The sequence below is a fragment of the Symphalangus syndactylus genome, chromosome 4 (assembly GCF_028878055.3).
Source record: "Symphalangus syndactylus isolate Jambi chromosome 4, NHGRI_mSymSyn1-v2.1_pri, whole genome shotgun sequence".
Lineage (NCBI taxonomy): Eukaryota > Metazoa > Chordata > Mammalia > Primates > Hylobatidae > Symphalangus > Symphalangus syndactylus.
The window spans coordinates 101,757,823-101,775,904 of NC_072426.2; the positions used below are offsets into that span (position 1 = coordinate 101,757,823).

The 18,082-nt window shown below is 39.2% G+C and overlaps 1 protein-coding gene across 19 annotated transcripts in view; it reads right to left on the minus strand.

Moving 5' to 3' along the window:
- MFSD8 (major facilitator superfamily domain containing 8) overlaps positions 1-18,082 on the minus strand; it is a 45,877-nt gene that overhangs the window by 19,545 nt on the left and 8,250 nt on the right. For 9 of the 19 annotated variants that reach the window (XM_055275895.2, XM_055275891.2, XM_055275896.2 and 6 more), the window contains 5 exons: positions 11,392-11,435; positions 5,384-5,624; positions 3,654-3,767; positions 1,439-1,583; positions 345-400 (listed from right to left, as the gene is read on the minus strand). In XM_055275895.2, the coding sequence (XP_055131870.1) occupies positions 345-400; positions 1,439-1,583; positions 3,654-3,767; positions 5,384-5,624; positions 11,392-11,435 (600 nt within the window). Of the gene's footprint in view, positions 1-344; positions 401-1,438; positions 1,584-3,647; positions 3,768-5,383; positions 5,625-11,391; positions 11,436-18,082 lie in introns of all 19 variants that reach the window. The other 10 variants (XM_063637587.1, XM_055275894.2, XM_063637583.1 and 7 more) reach the window with 5 other exon arrangements.

The following is an 18,082-nucleotide window of genomic DNA, read 5'->3' on the forward strand; positions in this document are numbered from 1 at the left end:
GTCTCTACTAAAAATACAAAAAATTAGCCAGGCGTAGCGGCGTGCACCTGTAGTCCCAGCTACTCGGGAGGCTGAGGCAGGAGGATGGCATGAACCCGGGAGGCAGAGCTTGCAGTGAGCAGAGATCGCGCCACTGCACTCCAGCCGGGGTGACAGAGTGAGACTCTGTCTCAAAAAAAAAAAAAAAAAAAATTCAATTTAGGTCACTTTCAGCTTTGAAGATCTTCCCCAATCACCCACTGTGTTGTCCTCAGAAGCAAAATCGAAGTAAATACCAAACAAACAGAATCATTAGAAACACTTTGATAATGTTATATTAATTCAGCCAAATGGGTTAAAAGTACCTTCTTCAAAATTAATACTTTTACACTGTCTTCCTGAGTCATCCACATGGTGTTCTCTTAAAAAGAAAAACACAAATATTGTACCTATAAAATGCTTAATAGAGAAGTTGTTTAAATTTATTATTGGCATTGTATTTTTTTCACATTCTAATATAGTTTCTTTTATTGGTTTTTCAGTAATAAAACTGTTACCAATGAGATATAACCAATAAACTTAAGACAGAAGTTACAATTCTTATCAAATTATCATAGACAGGTAAAATGAAAAAATCCAACTCATCCTAAAGCATGCATGATCCACTTAGTATTTGAAGTTTTACAGTGATTATAAACATTAGTAATAAATGTTTTTAGACTATTGAATAAAGCACTCAAAAACAATAAACAAAACATAATTTTAAAAAATTTTTTCGAATATATAAAAGATAAGAGATATACATTACTAGTAACTTTTATATTTAAGACTGATACAAATCCATTAATCTATTTAAAATGTTACTTCCATGCCTTTCCCCTACTTAGAAACATGTAGTTAGTGAATCAAGACCAAACCTTGAGGCTGGGCACAGCCTCACATGGCTCATGCCTGTAATCCCAGCACTTTGGGAGGCCGAGGTGGGCAGATCACTTTGAGGTCAGGAGTTCGAGATCAGCCTGGCCAACATGGTGAAACAAAAATTAGCTGGATGTGGTGGTGCACACCTGTAACCCCAGCTACTCGGGAAGCTGAGGTATGAGAATCCTTGAATCCAGGAGATGGAGGTTGCACTGAGCCGAGATAGTGCCACTGCCCTCCAGTCCAAGCAACAGAGTAAGATCTTGTCTCAAAAAAAAAAAAAAAAAAAAAAAAAAAAAAAAAAAAAAAAAAAAAAAACCTTGAATCTTCAAAGACCTTCCTTTTCTGTTCTCATTTATCAGGTTGTCTTTTGGTTGCCAGTATTACATGCTTTAGTACTACCTGACCAAAAAATATAAACAAACTATAGACATAAAAAACCAAATACACTTCATAAGGATAATTATCTTCCAACAGTTACAAAGCTCATTAAATTTCACAATCTACAAAAATAGTTTTATCATTTCTATCTAATTACCTTAGTATAGCAAGAATCAGAATAATATTTAAAATTCCCAGGAAGGCGCTAAGTAAAACTGGTGTTGTATACATGTTTATCTGCAGTTTAATCACATCCCATGTCACACCTTTTTCTCCAATGAATGCAAAACAAGTCTGAAAAACTTATTAAGATAAAATTTTCACAGATGAATTATTATATGAGAAGCATAGGATAAAAAATGAAAAAGACATTTACAACAGAATTGGGAACAATGTTATGGAATCATCCTTATATATCATGCATTCTCAACAGATGCAATTGGTTCTTGATGGGGGGTCAAAAAATTCCCTCTTTTTATGTATAAAGCAGGTATGTACAGATATACATATGGTACATAAAAGATATATGACACATCTGTGGCACTAAAATTTTATGGGGTAAAGAGAGTAGGAAAAAAATATCGAAAAAGGCTCCTTAGGGAGACAATAATGAAAAAAAGGTTGTGAAACACTGATTTACATGTGTTCACAAGGAATTGTATCTCACATAACTTCTCAGTTTTTTACAAAACATCTCCATAGGCAATTTAAATTATACAATTTCTTCCAAGAATTATAAAGGTTTAATCAGCTTCATTATAAGAATGAAAATATCATATTTTAGACCAGATATCTTAAATATTATTCTGTATATGGTACATATATATATATAGGTGTATATATATATTTATTATCATTTGACCATAGTATCATATACAGGTAAAATGAAAAAAAAAAAACAAAAACTATTTCATCCAAAAGCATACATAATCCACCTTAGTATTTGATGTTTTTTTAGTGACTTTAAACATTAGTTAGAAGTGTTTTTGGACTGCTGGATAAAGCACTCTAAAGAAATATGAAGTGGCAAAATCTAATTTGGATCTGTGGCAAAAACTCAATTGGAAGAGTACTGGTTTGCTCTTCTGATTTAGATTCTATATGTGGCTTTATAGTAATTCACACATAACTCTAGGGTGAGGACTAAAATACTGCACCTACCGTACTTAGACAGTGACTAGCATACAGTAAGCACACAACAAATGTTAGTGCTTGTTGAGGGTTTATTATTGGAAAAGTCATCAAAGCTCTTCAGGCTTACATTTACTCATCTATAATGCAAAATTTTTAAATGACATAATTTTTAAAATGCTTTTAAGGTGGTAAAAAATATTTACTAAGAACATAAGTCTATACCAGGTATTATGCTAGATACTGAGGGTAGACTGGTAAATAAAGACTCAAACCATGTCCTCATGTACTTTACAATATAGTATTCAAGTTCAATCATTCTACATTTGTGCTTGTATTTGTTTCAGGGTACGAAACTGAAATAGTAGATTTTGGTGAACAGTGAATTAGATTCCCTTCTGTTAAGCCTTTTCTTTTTGGCTAAATAGAGGAACGTAATGGAAACTGGGGGTGGGAGATGGGGTGTTAATGATGAAGTAAGCTGAGTTGGATTCAAACTGATAATATTCATAACTTCAATATTCAAAATATGGACCAATTATATGGTTTTTCAATATTATTCTAGGCATGAAAATGACTGATTCTTTACTCAGCAGAAAATTAATTTGCCTTGAGGAAATATTAAATCTCATTAATTTTTTTTGAGACAGAGTCTCACACTTGTCGCCCAGGCTGGAGTGCAATGATGTGATCTCAGCTCACTGCAACCTCTGCCTCCGAGTTCAAGCGATTCCCCTGCCTCAGCCTTCCAAGTAGCTGGGATTACAGGTGCCCGCCACCACACCTGGCTAATTTTTGTATTTTTAGTAGAGATGGGGTTTCACCATGTTGGCCAGGCTGGTCTCAAACTCCTGACCTCAGGTGATCTGCCTGCCACAGCCCCCCAAAGTGCTGAGATTACAGGTGTGGACCACCGCGCCTGGCCTCATTAATTTTTTTAATACTCAGCAAAAGGGTGACCTTGGACAATTTACTTAGATTCTCTATGCACTGGCACTCTCAACTATAAAAGGGGACTAATGGCACTTAATTTAGTGGATTGGCATCAAGATAAAATGAGTCTAGCCTCATTGCTGGATTAAAAAAAAAATTAGCTTTCCTCCCTTTCCCTTAAAAAAAAAAATTAGCTTTCCTCCCTTTCCCTTCAGCTATGAGTTTTTATACTTGGGTTACAATGAATATTTAAGCCTCAAAAGTTTTCCCAATTCAAATTCAAGTAATGACATGTGAAGAACACCTACCTGGACCTAGAATAAAACCTAATGCTTGACACATGCTTATGTTTGCCATGGAACTTGTTCTTTCCTGAAGGGAAGTAGCACCAGCAGTATATGATCTAACAACTGCTACATTTCCTTAAAAACAAGACACAATAATCCAAAGTAAAAGAAAGTATCATTCAGTTTATAAAATTCAATCAAATTTGACTTTATACAGAAGAAGAAATCTTGGTCAACAGTATAGTCACTGCTTCCTCTTTATGATCACACAAAGCATGTAAGGTACTTTTATTAAGCAAATGCATCAATTAATGGACCATACTAGTTTTGGTAATATGAAAACAGTTAAAGATATCAATGAGTGAAAAAATGGTATCATAAGAAAACCAAGCCAGGCACAGTGGCTCACATCTGTAATCTCAGCACTTTCAGAGATGGAGGTGGGTGGATCATTTTGAGGTCAGGAGTTCAAGACCAGCCTGGCCAACATGGTGAAATCCCGTCTCTACTAATAATTCAAAAATTATCCACCTGTAGTCCCAACTACTCAGGAGGCTGAGGCAGAAGAACTGCTTGAACCCAGGAGGCTGAGGTTGCAATGAGCCAAGATCACGCCACTGCACTCTAGCCTGGGCAACAAAGTGAGACTTCATCTCAAAAAAAAAGAGAGAATGTCAAACTTACTTAATACTAAAACAGCACTGAGTGAATGGCATACCATTGATTACTACAACTGTTTTTAAAAGAAAAGTATTACAGTATTACAAACTGTATGCATAGACATGTAATAAAAGAAACAGAAAAAAATGCACTAACAATTTTACTGAAAATTTTCATTGAGTACATTACATTCAAGAGACTCTGTTAGGGGGCACAGTATATTTTTAAAGTATCATAAATTCTTTCTAATTGCAAAAAGTTTAGGTTGGGAGTGGTGGCTCATGCCTGTAATCCCAGCACTTTGGGAGGCCGAGGCGAGTGATCACGAGGTCAGGAGTTCAAGACCAGCCTGGCCAAGATGGTGAAACCGCGTCTCTACTAAAAATAAAAAAATTAGCCAGGCGCAGTGGCAGGCACCTGTAATCCCAGCTACTCGGGAGGCTGAGGCAGAAGAATTGCTTGAACCCAGGCAGGTAGAGGATGCAGTGAGCCAAGATTGCGCCACTGCATTCCAGTCTGGGCGACAGAGTGAGACTCCGTTTCAAAAAAAAAAAAAAATTATTATCTGATTAGTGAGAAAGGATAGAAACAGTACAATACTATAAGCAAGTGCCAGAGACATGTCAGAGAAGAAAAAAATCTCTTAAGGGGCAGGGTAGCCCAAGAGGGCTTTGTGGAAAATGTGGAGCTTGAATTGGATCTATTTTTGTTTTGTTTTGGGTTTTTTTTTTTTTTTTTTTTTTTAGATAGAGGTCTCCCTATGTTACCCAGGCTGGCCTCGAACTCCTGGGCTCAAGAGATTCTGCTACCTCAGTCTCCTGAGTAGCTGGTATTACAGGCACGTGCCACCACGCCTGGTTTGAACTGAATCTTGAAGAATGAAGAATATGGGAACAGAAGAGAAACTATAGGTAAGGAGAACATCATGAGCAAAGGCAAAATGATAAGAAAAATATTTGTTTACAATGAGAGACATGTATGTTGAACTGTGAAATATGAGTTTAAAAGGGGATGATACCAGGTGAAAGTGAACCACAAATGTCAGAATGAATGTGAATTTGATGCAACCAAACATATACATACAAACTTACCTGCTCCAATTCCCAACAATCCACGAGCAACCAGCATGTAGTATTTATTATGAGAAGCTGGGATGTGAAGATATGCATAGAGGCAGTTGGCTGCCACGGAAATCAAGATGGAGACAATAAGAGGCTCTTTTCTTGGTCTATAATTAGACCATAAACCAAATATAGGTGAAGCTATCATCTGGCCAAGACTATATGAAGCAATAACCCAGCCCAAAAAACTTGTATCAGCTGTCGGATCAATCTGCAGAAAAAGGTACAGTGCTTTAAGAATTGTTATCCAAGAAAAATTTAAAACTAAATACATTTGTCATACCATGTAAAATTTCCTATTAAAAAATAAAAACAATTCTAATGTATAAGTTTTATAACACCATTACTTACAGTAAGGGATTCAAACTTCTGACAATACAATTAAATGTGCTAACAATAGACTATACAAGGGAAAAATGCTTGGGAGGCTCATTTTTAAGAATGACTGGAAATTTTTGGTTCATATAAACCTTGGTAAGAAGATAATCACACACACTATATATGCATATAGCAATAACATCATGAAAAATAATAGAAGCTATTCTTTAATTCTTGTAAATAGAATTCTTTAGACTTATGCTACCCTATACATTAAGCAGCCATTAGCGCTGTAAATCATTTTTTTTAAAAAAACTAGGCACAAGAGTCAAATGCATAAACAAGATAATAAAAACACAAAAGATGATAGACAATTATCTCAATAAACCTGTTATAAATTCCTCCGTTCTATATAGACCACTCAGTATTCTACCACTTTAAAAGGGTTTACATATCATGATGAACTTGAGGGGAGAACCAAATGACTACAACTCAGAAAATAAAATACTTTCAGAAAAATAGAAAATGTTAGCTTAGAAAAGACACTATTATTTTTATTTTTATTTATTTTTTTGAGACAGGGTCTCACTCTGTCACCCAGGCTGGAGCGCAGTGGTGCGATCATGGCTCAGTGCAGCCTCGACCTTTGAGGCCCAAGTGATCTTCCTGCCTCAGCCTCTTGAGTAGCTAGGACTACAGGTATGCACCACCATGTCCAGCTAATTTTTTTATTTTTGTAGAGACAGGGTCTCCCTATGTTGCCCAGGCTGGTCTTGAACTTCCCACCTCCAACTCGCAAAGCAATCCTCCTGCCACGGGAGGGAGGAATTCTCCCACCTTGGCCTCCCAAAATATTGGGATTAGTGGCATGAGCCACCGCACCCAGCCAGATTACTTTTTTTCATATATGGTAGGCTAAGCCAGGTGAAGTGGCCCATGCCTGTAATCTCAGCTACTCAGCAGTCTAGAGCAGAAGGATCCCTTGACCCAGGAGTTGGTGGCTGTAACACACTATGATTGTACCTGTGAAAAGCCACTGCACTCTGGTCTGGGCAACATAGGAAGATTCTATCTCTAATCTTCCTATTTAATGGCCTTTATTAAATTTTAGGAAATAAATTTAAACAAATATAGATAAGTGGTAGAACAATTTAATAAGGAAAACTATGATCTTTTGTTCCCTAAAGATATTTATTTATTTATTTATTTTATTTATTTATTTACTTTTGAGATGGAGTTTTGCTCTTGTTGCCCAGGCTGGGGTGCAATGGTGCGATCTCAGGTCACTGCAACCTCTATCTCCCAGGTTCAAGCGATTCTCCTGCCTCAGCCTCCCAAGTAGCTGAGATTACAGGCATGCGCCACCACGTGGGCCCAGCTAATTTTTGTATTTTTTTTTAGTAGTGACGCGGTTTCACCATGTTGGCCAGGCTGGTCTCTAACTCCTGACCTCAGGTGAGCCGCCTGCCTTGGCCTCCCAAAGTGCTGGGATTGTAGGTGTGAGCCACCGTACCTGGCAATTCCCTAAAGATATTTAAACTGAAAATATTTAGTTGTGTTTTTCTTTATGGAAAAAAATAAGAAATAATATGCAAAAGTATAACAATGCATAATATTTAGAGTTCTAGCTGTTAAAATATCTTTCATTTTAGGTACTCTGGTTTTCATTTTCTCCCTATATTACCTTTAGTTTGATTTGTCATCTCTATTAAAATAGAAAATAATAATTTTATGTCATATAAAATTTTAATTTTCAAAAAAGCAATGAAAACTCGATTTTAATGTTAAATGTATAGTGGTCTAAAAGCAAAACTTTTTTTATTTTTTTGAGACAGGGTCTGGCTCTGTCACCCAGGCCAGAATACAGTGGCATAATCTTGGCTCACTGTAACCTCAAACTCCTTTGCTCAGGAAATCCTCCTGCCTCAGGCTCCCAAGCAGCTGGGACTACAGGGAGTAGCACTACCATACCCAGCTAACTTTTTAAATTTTTTTGTAGAGACGAGGTCTTATGTCATTACCCAGGCTGGTCTTGAACTCCTGGCCTCAAGCAATCCTCCCAACTTGGCCTCCCAAAGCGCTGAGATTACAGGCACATGAGTCACAGCACTGGGCCTGATAGCAAGACTCTTTAAAGAGTTTTCAAAATATCTGGAGAAAAGAGAGTACTTTTCAAAACTCAACATAGTATGCTGAGTAGACCTAATCACTACTAATATCCTTCTTTTGAGAATTTTGACTAAAAAGACTAAATGTCAAGAAATTAAGAATTTTGATACATGAAAATATCTTTTTAGTAGAGAAGATGTTGCTCCAGAATTGTGCCAATTCCAATGACTACCAGTATGGAAAGAATTTTTAGTGTAATGGGTAATAATTTCATGTAATATTATTTTCAAAATAGCAATGAAAATACGGCACTAAACCAGTAAAAAGTAAAATTTGTATTTCTTTTCTTCTTATATTCCTTTAAAAATATATTTTAGGAGAGCATTTTCAAAAAGTAGAAATTCGTAAAAACTGGGCCGGGCATGGTGGCTCACACTTGTAATGCCAGCACTTTGAGAGGCTGAGGTGGTGGGTCACCCAAGGTCAGGAGTTTGAGACCAGCCTGGTCAACATAGTGAAACCCTGTCTCTACTAAAAACACAAAAATTAGCTGGGCGTAGTGGTGCACGACTATAATCCCAGCTACTTGGGAGGCTAAGGCAGGAGAATCACTTGAACCTTGGAGGTGGAGGCTGCAGTGAGCCAAGATTGCGTCACTGACCTCGAGCCTGGGTGACAGAGCGAGACTCCATTTACAAAAAAAAAACACAAAAATTCAAAAAAAAAAAAAAAAAAAAAAAACAATCCTAACAATCTAGACAATCCAGTAGGGGAGTTAAGTAAACTCTCTGTAAATACAGTGTTAGGACACTGTAGAAACGGGAGTATACAGGAAAACCTTCTGACCCAAACTGTTGTGAGGGACAGTCAGAGAAGGCTTTCCAGGCCAGGTGCGGTGGCTCACATCTGTAATCCCAGCAATTTGGGAGGCTGAGGCAGGATCACCTGAGGTCAGGCGTTCGGCCTGGCCAACATGCCGAAACCCCATCTCTACTAAAAATACAAAAATTAGCCAGGCATGGTGGCGGGTGCCTGTAATCCCAGCTACTTGGGAGGCTGAGGCATGAGAATCGCTTGAATCCAGGAGGTGGAAATCCTAGCACTTTGGGAGGCTGAGGTGGGTGGACCACCTGAGGTCAGGTAGAGATCAGCCTGGCCAACATGGTGAAACCCCGTCTCTACTAAAAATACAAAAATTAGCCAGGTGTGGTAGCTGGTGTCTGCAGTCCCAGCTACTTGGGAGACTGAGGCAGGAGAATCACTTGAACCCTCAAGGCAGAGATTGCAGCGCACCAAGATCACGCCGCTGCATGCCAGCCTGGGCAACAGAGCAAGACTCCATTGCAAAAAAAAAAAGAGAGAGAGAGACAGAGAGAGAGAAGGCTTTCCAGAGGAGGTGACACTGGAGCAAAACCTTGAAGAATGAATAAAAGACAGTGAGGAAGGAGAAAGGGGAAAGCAAAAGAAAGATGGAGAGAGGAAAAGCATTCCAGTAAAAAGGGAGACAAATGTGTAAAGACCTGAGGAGCCTGGGTTCGTCCAAGTACCATGGATTTATCTAATAAATTGTTGGCTATACATCTAATATGGAACAAAGTTCAGAATCTAGGATAACACACACATGCACGTGCACACACACACACACACACACACTCTCCAGCCTCTTAGAAAAACCAACAAGGGATAAACTGATAAGGAAGAATACACAAAAGAATTTAAGAATAAGTCATTAGAGTTAAGAGGAAAGCCAGGATACAGAAATGTCACAGAAGCTAAGAGGTGGTGCTATGGTTTGAATGTGTCCCCCAAATTTCATGTTTTGGAAATTAATATTTAAATTAATATTATTAAAATATTGAAAGGTAGGACCTTTAAGAGGTGATTGTGTTACATTAGGTAGCTAGTTGGGTATGAACAGGGCAGGAGACGTCTCCCCTGCCCCTCACATGGGGAGTGTCGAGAGACCATTAGGTGATGGTCAGGCAGTTGTTAACTCTCTCTAAAGTAATTATTGGTCACAGCTAGTGCTAGGAAAAGGCAGCCTCCCAATAAATAGAAAACACCTGGTGATTAGCAGCTTTCTGATACGATCTCAGGGGTGAGGTGAGTGGGGAGAAGTAATGCAAGACCCCAAAATTATGCCAGTGTATAAAATCCCAAGTCAAAAGGTCAAACCGCGCACTTGTCTTTCAAGTTGCCCACTTGGCCCTCTTCCAAGTGTACTTCCCTTCTTTCCCTTCCTTTCAATTCTTGCTCTAAGGCTTTTTAATACATTTTCACTCCTGTTCTACAACTTGCCTCAGTTTCTCCTTCTGCCTTATGTCCTTTACTTGAATTATTTCTTCTCAGGAGGCAAGAATTGAGGTTGCTGCAGACCGGTACACAGATCTGCCAACTAATAATTGGATCATGAGGGCTGTGCCCTCATGAATGAATCCATTCATGTATTAATGGGTTATCATGGAGTGGAACCGGTGGCTTTATAAGAGAAGGAAGAGAGACCTGAGCTAGCATGCTCAGCCCTTTCATCATGTGATGCCCTACACTGTCTTGGGACTCTTCAGAGAGTCCTCACCAGCGAGAAGGCCCTCACCAGATGTGGTCTCTCAAACTTGGACTTCTCAGCCTCTGTAATGGTAAGAAATAAATTCCTTTTTTAAAATAAATTATCTAGTTTAGGGTATTCTGTTATAAGCAACAGAAAACAGACTAATACAGGTGGTTTCAGGAAGTAAGGAGAGGACAACAATGTCAAATCCTATCCAGGCACCACCTAAAGTAAGGACCGAAAAGTATTTTGTGATCAACAATTAAGTAATTAGAAACCTTACAAGAGCAGCTTCAGGACAGCAGGAAAGTTAATCAGAGAGTAGTAGGTTAAGGAGTAGATTAGGAAATACAGAGGAACTCTTTAAGAACCTTTACTAAAACATTGTTATAGATGAATTATGTAACCAACTTATATACTGATTTTTAGTTAAGTTCCTTCCTGGAGATTTAAGATAGAACTGACAGGACTTGATGATCAACTGATGTTAAGCTACCTAACAAACTTACATATTCATGTCACCCCCTCTTCCCCTTCTAGTAATAACAGCATCAAAAAATACATATGTTCTAGTCTTTACAATGTTACCTGATAGCCCAAATTAATTTTATGGGAAAAGAGTTAAATTATTCCACAAAAATATCATTTACACACTTTAAGAATTCAGACTATTACTAGTTTCCTTTTTATTAGGGAAGAGGTAGTGATGGAACATGAATGTGGCTTCTGAGTAGGTGACCATACATCTACCTTTGCCTGGGACTATCTGGGTATGATCCTATTTTTCCTTATACAGCACTCTCTTCACTTCAAAAGTGTTCTGGCTTGCACAATAAAGCATATGGTCACCTTACTTATAAACTTCTTTTAAGGAACTATTATCTCATTATTCTTGTAAAGATTAAACCATAGAATACCAAAGAGACTCCTTAGAAAATGCTTAACTACGTAAGAGTTACTACTACTGTAGCTACAAGGGAAAAATAGATTGAAATGCACAAACCTTTTGGAGATATGGCCATATGGACAGTATCACTATAGAAAACCCTGTGAAGAAGCAAACTAGGTTATTTATACTTAATAATTTAATCATTATTACAGATACAACTAAAATATTCTGAACCTAAAATTTATGCATACAAATGCCTACTTTATCAGGCAATGAGATTTTAATTATCAGAAGGAAAATAAATACTAAAAGAACATACAATTACAGTCCTTCATCATAATTAATAACAAATACAAAAAAGCAGAGATCTATTTCTCCATACTCATGTGCTTTTACTGTAAATGGAAATAACCAAAAGCTTTAAGTTTTTATAGCAGAAATGAATGGAGGAAAGGCTCTTTTGTTAGACAGGAAGTGCTAGGCTTCTATCCTGTGTTGTTTGGAGGAGATAATTGACTGAAGGGAAGAGCAGGAATAAGGAAAATGATCATCTACCGGGGGGGGGGGGGGGGCTATAGAAAACCAGAATACTTCAAGATGGCCATACCTTAAAAGAAAATTCACTATTTCTGCTAGCCTTTACTACATGAAAACTACAATGATTAACTCCAACACTATTTGTGAATTTTAAATGTTAGGCAAATGCGGCCAGCAGTGACTCACACCTGTAATCCCAGCACTTTGGGAGACTGAGGCAGGCAGATTACCTAAGGTCAGTAGTTTGAGACCAGCCTGGCCAACATGGTGAAACCCTGTCTTTACTAAAAATATAAAAATTAGCCAGGCATGGTGGCACATGCCTGTAATCCCAGCTACTTAGGAGGCTGAGGTAGAAGAATTGCTTGAACCCAGGAGGCGGAGTAGGTTGCAGTGAGCCAACATCGCACCACTGCACTCCAGCATGGGTGACAGAGCTTGACTCCATCTCAAAAAAAATTACAAATGAGAAATGAATAAATAAATGTTAGGCAAATCCATTAAGAAATTCTATAAAGCCTGTTCTTCAAAATGGCTTTATTGAGGCTGGGCACAGTGGCTCACACCTGTAACCCAGAATTCTGGAAGGCCGAGGTGGGTGAATCACTTGAGGCCAGGAGTTTGAGAACAGCCTGGCCAGCATGGAGAAACCCCGTCTCTACAAAAAAAAATACAAACATTAGCTGGGCATGGTAGCGCATGCCTGTAATCCCAGCTACTTGGGAGGCTGAGACAGGAGAATTGCTTGAACATGGAGGCAGAGGTTGTAGTGAGCCAAGATTGCACCACTGCACTCCAGCCTGGGTGAGAGTGAGACTCTGTCTCAAAAAAAAAGGAAAAAAAAGAAAAAATAAATTTAAAAAATAGCTGTTGAGATATAATTCCCATATCATACAATTCTGCATTTAAAGTATACAATTCAATGGGTTTTAATATAATCACAATGGGTTTTAATATAATCACAGATATGTGTAACCATCATTACAGTCAATTTTATTTTATTTTATTTATTTATTTTTTGAGACGGAGTTTCTTGTTGTCCAGGCTGGAGTGCAGTGACCCGATCTCGGCTCACTGCAACCTCCGACTCCCGGATTCAAGCGATTCTCCTGCCTCAGCCTCCCGAGTGGCTGGGATTACAGGCTCCTGCCACCACACCAGGCTAATTTTTGTACTTTAGTAGAGATGAGGTTTCACCATGTTAACCAGGTTGGTCTCGAACTCCTGACCTCAGGTGATCTGCCTGCCTCGCCTCCCAAAGTGTTGGGATTACAGGCATTAGCCACTGCACCCAGCCATTACTGTCAATTTTACAACACATTTGTCACCTCAAAAAGAAACTCTATACCCTTCAGCTATCACCCTGTTTCATCCCCTCTCCTGCCAGCTGTAAACAACCACTAATGTACTTTGTTTGTACTCTATAGATTTTTATCTGTATTTTCATACAAATAGAATAATATAATACATGGTCTTTTGTCTTGTCTTCTTTCACTTCGTATTTTTTTTTTTTTTGAGACAGAGTCTTGCTATGTCACCTGGCTGGAGTGCAGTGGTGCAATCTCAGCTCACTGCAATCTCCGTCTCCCAGGTTCAAGCGATTCTCCCACCTCAGCCTCCCGAGTAGCTGGGATTACAGGCACGTGTCACCACACCCAGCTAATTTTTTGTATTTTTAGTAGAGATGGGGTTTCACCATGTTGGCCAGGATGGTCTCAATCTCCTGACCTTGCAATCGCCTGCCTTGGCCTCCCAAAATGCTGGGATTACAGGTGTGAGCCACCGTGCCTGGCCTTAGCATTATATTTTCAAGATTCATCCATGGTGTACATGTATATTCCTTATATAAACCCTATTTTAAAACATAATTTAATTATTAGTTTCATTTCAGGCCGGGCACCGTGGCTCATGCCTGTAATCCCAGCACTTTGGGAGGCCTAGGCAGGCGGATCATGAGGTCAGGAGATCGAGCCAATCCTGGCTAACACAGTGAAACTCTGTCTCTACTAAAAATACAAAAAATTATCCGTGTGTAGCTGCGTGCACCATAGTCCCAGCTACTCAGGAGGTTGAGGCAGGAGAATGGCATGAACTCGGGAGGCGGAGCTTGCAGTGAGCACAGGTTGCGCACATGCACTCCAGCCTGGGTGACAGAGCAAGACTCTGTCTCAAAAAAATAAATAAATAAAAATAAATATTAGCTTCATTTTAAAGTATTTTGAATTGACATAGTTACTTTGATCAATAAAGGACTGAAAGCACCAATTAATCTTTTAAATCAAGGCTACAATTTTGGAGTTCAGAAATTTGTAAACAAAATGTTTAACATGACAATTAAAATCTAAAGTTGGCTGTGGTGGATCATGCCTGGAATCCAAGCACTTTGGGAGACCGCGGCAGGCATATCACTTGAAGTCAGGAGTTCAAGACCAGCAACATGGTGAAACCCCGTCTCTACTAAAAATACAAAAAATTAGCTGGGCGTGGTGGCAGGCGCCTGTAGTCTCAGCTATTCAGGAGGCTGAGGCAGGAGAATCGCTTGAACCCGGGAGGCAGAGGTTCAGGTGAGCCGAGATCGTGCTACTGCACTTGAGCCTGGAATACAGAGTGAGACTCCACCTCAAAAAAAAAAAAAAAAAAAAAAAAAATCTAAAGTTAAAATAATTTTCTTTTGCTGTTGAATTTGAAATTGTTTCTTATAATTTTAGATAATTGAGTACTAAAAACTAGAAGTGTTTAAAATGGAAAAATAAATCAATTGCAGGCATTGCTACCAAAACAGTATCCATTGGCCCCTTCCACCTTCTTCATGGAACCCCAGTTCTATTCAGGTATCCATACTTCCTCAACAAAGCCTCATGGTCTAAGAGAAACTCTCTCCATGTTCGATTCCAGAGGGTACATTCTGATTAGTCTAAAAAATTCAATTGGAGTAATCCCATTATCTTAGTTGATGTTGGTTTAGAAATTTACAGGTCACACCTGTAATCCTAGCACTTTGGAAGGCTGAAGTGGGTGGATCACCTGAGGTCGGGAGTTCAAGACCAGCCTGACCAACATGGAGAAACCCCATCTCTACTAAAAATACAAAATTAGCTGGGCGTGGTGGCGCATGCCTGTAATCCCAGCTACTTGGGAGGCTGAGGCAGAAGAATCGCTTGAACATGGGAGGCTGAGGCTGCAGTGAGCCAAGATCATGCCACTGCACTCCAGCTCAAAAAAATAAAAAAAAGAATAAATTACATTACCATATATGCCAACTGATTCAGCACTTTTTCTGATATTTGCGCAAGGCATTCTTTTTTTTTTTTTTTTTTTTTTTTGAGACAGAATCTCGCTCTGTGGCCCAGGCTGGAGTGCAGTGGCGTGATCTTGGCTCAGTGCAACCTCTGCCTCCTGGGTTCAAGTGTATTTTTAGTAGAGATGGGGTTTCACCATATTGGCCAGGCTGGTCTCAAACTCCTGACCTCGTGATCCGCCCGCCTCAGCCTTGCAAAGTGCTGGGATTACAGGCGTGAGCCACCTTGCCTGGCCCTGCACAAGTCATTCTAACTGATACACAATGCAAGGTGAAACTGTATTATAAAGAATTGTTGAAAATATCCTTTATCATTCACTTTTCTTTTTACCCAGTACTGAATCATGCACAAGTTTGGCAAGTGGGAGAAAACAGGATTGGGATAAATAGAAAATATATGGAAAATATATGGAAATATATATGGAAAATATATGGAAATATATATAGAAAATATATGGAAAGCAATTTAGTAAAATGACCTTCCTTAATTCCTCTCAGGGGGAAGAGACCACTTGTAATATTAGTGCCTATAGATTTAGAGGGTCTCAACTTGGAAAAAAATTCATTTCCTAAAAAAGTCCTTTAAAAACTATCACAATATTGATCATTCCTATACATTCTCATCCCATCCTTTTAACATGGTTATAGATGTTTAATATTTTGAAAAGTTTTCCTCATCAAGTTTTATTTTTTAGTAACTACCTATTCAGAAATAATGTGAATAGGTTAAAATACATCAAGCAATACAAATTAAGATTCTTGTATTTTACTTTTTGTATGTTTTATCAATATAAAAATAAGTTGAGGTTCAGAGGCAACAAAAGATAAAAACAGCCAGGTGTGGGACTCACGCCTGTAATCCCAGCACTTTGGGAGGCCAAGGCAGGTGGACTACCTGAGGTCAGGAGTTTGAGATCAGCCTGGCAAAAATGGCAAAACCCCGTCTCTACTAAAAATACAAAAATTAGCCGGGTGTGGTGGCACACACCTGCAGTCCCAGCTACCAGGGAGGCTGAGGCACAAGCATAGCTTGAACCCGAAAGGGGGAGGTTGCAGTGAGCCGAGATTGTGCCACTGCACTCCAACTTGGGCAACAAAGCAAGACTCTGTCTCAAAACAAAAAAACAGAGAAGGTGGACTACATCAATATTTAACACTTCTGTGAATCACAGGATACATTTAGCACACTGAATAGAAGAGTCCTGGAATGGGAGAAAATATTTACAAATCATATATTGGATAAAGGGCTAATATCCAGAGTATATAAAGAATTCCTACAACTCAACAACAAAAAATCCAGCTAATAAAGGGGCAATGGTCTTCAACAAACACTTCTCCAAAGAAGATATACAAATGGACAGTAAGCACAAGAAACATGTTCAACATCACTAATCATTAAGGAGATGCAAATCAAAACAACAAGATACCATCTCATCCACTAGGATGACTACTATCCAAAAGAAAGTTAACGTTGGCAAGGATGTGAAAAAATTGGAACCCTGACTGTTGGTGAGAATGTAAATAAAATGGTGTGGCTGCTATGGAAAACAGTATGGCAATTTTTCAAAAAATTAAAAAATTAAAAAGAAAATTATAATATGATCCAGCAATCTCACTTCTGGATATATACCCAAAAGGACTGAAAGCAGGATCTTGAAGAGATATTTGCACACCCATATTGACAGCAGCACTATTCACAACAGCCAAGAGGTGGAAGCAACCCAAATGTCTATCAACAGATAAATGGCTAAACAAAATGTGGTAGGCCAGGCTAGGCTGTAATCCTAGCACTTTGGGAGGCCGAGGCTGGTGGATCACAAGGTCAGGAGTTCAAGACCAGCCTGGCCAAGATGGTGAAACCCCGTCTCTACTAAAAATACAAAAATTAGCTGGGCATGGTGGTGGGCAACTGTAATCCCCGCTACCTGGGAGGCTGAGGCAGAGAACTGCTTGAACCCAGGAGGCGGAGGTTTCAGTGAGCCAAGATCACACCACTGCACTCCAGTTGGACGACAGAGCGAGACTCCATCTCAAAAAAAAATAATAATTAAAAAAATATATATATATACTGAAGGCAATCAGAGTATGCTACTCCAAAAATCTGCTGTTTTGCCATATTAGTTATTTCAAACTGAAGGAAACTGAGAAATAGCAGATGCAGGAAGGGTTCTCTGCTCTCCCCCTTTCTGCCTGAATACAGAGAATAGATTGAATTTTGTTTTGTTGTTAATTCTTTGAGGCACAATTGAGATTCTGTTACCTACGATCTGTCTTGGGACATTAAGACACAGGTATAATTAAGACTATATATTTAGGCCAGGCACGGTGGCTCACGCTTGTAATCCCAGCACTTTGGGAGGCTGAGGCGGGTGGATCACGAGGTCAGGAGATCGAGACCACGGTGAAACCCCGTCTCTACTAAAAATACAAAAAAATTAGCCAGGCATGGTGGTGGGCGCCTGTAGTCCCAGCTACTCGGAGAGGCTGAGGCAGGAGAATGGCGTGAACCCAGGAGGCGGAGCTTGCAGTGAGCCGAGATTGCGCCACTGCACTCCAGCCTGGGCGACAGAGCGAGACTCCGTCTCAAAAAAAAAAAAAAAGACTGTATATTTAAACTTAAGAAATTTTGCACTGGCCAGGCGGGGTGGCTCACACCTGTAATCCCAGCACTTTGGGAGGCCGAGGTGGGCAGATCATGAGGTCATGAGATTGAGACCATCCTGGCTAACACCATGAAACCCCACCTCTACTAAAGATACAAAAAAATTAGCTGGGCGTGATAGCGTGCGCCTGTAGTCCCAGCTACTTGGGAGGCTAAGGCACAAGAATTGCTCAAACCCAGGAGGCGGAGGTTGCAGTGAGCCGAGATCACACCACTGCACTCCAGCCTGGGCAACTCCACCTCAAAAAACGAATAAATAATAATAAATAATAAAATTTTTTTAAAAAGAAATTTTGCACATCTTCAAG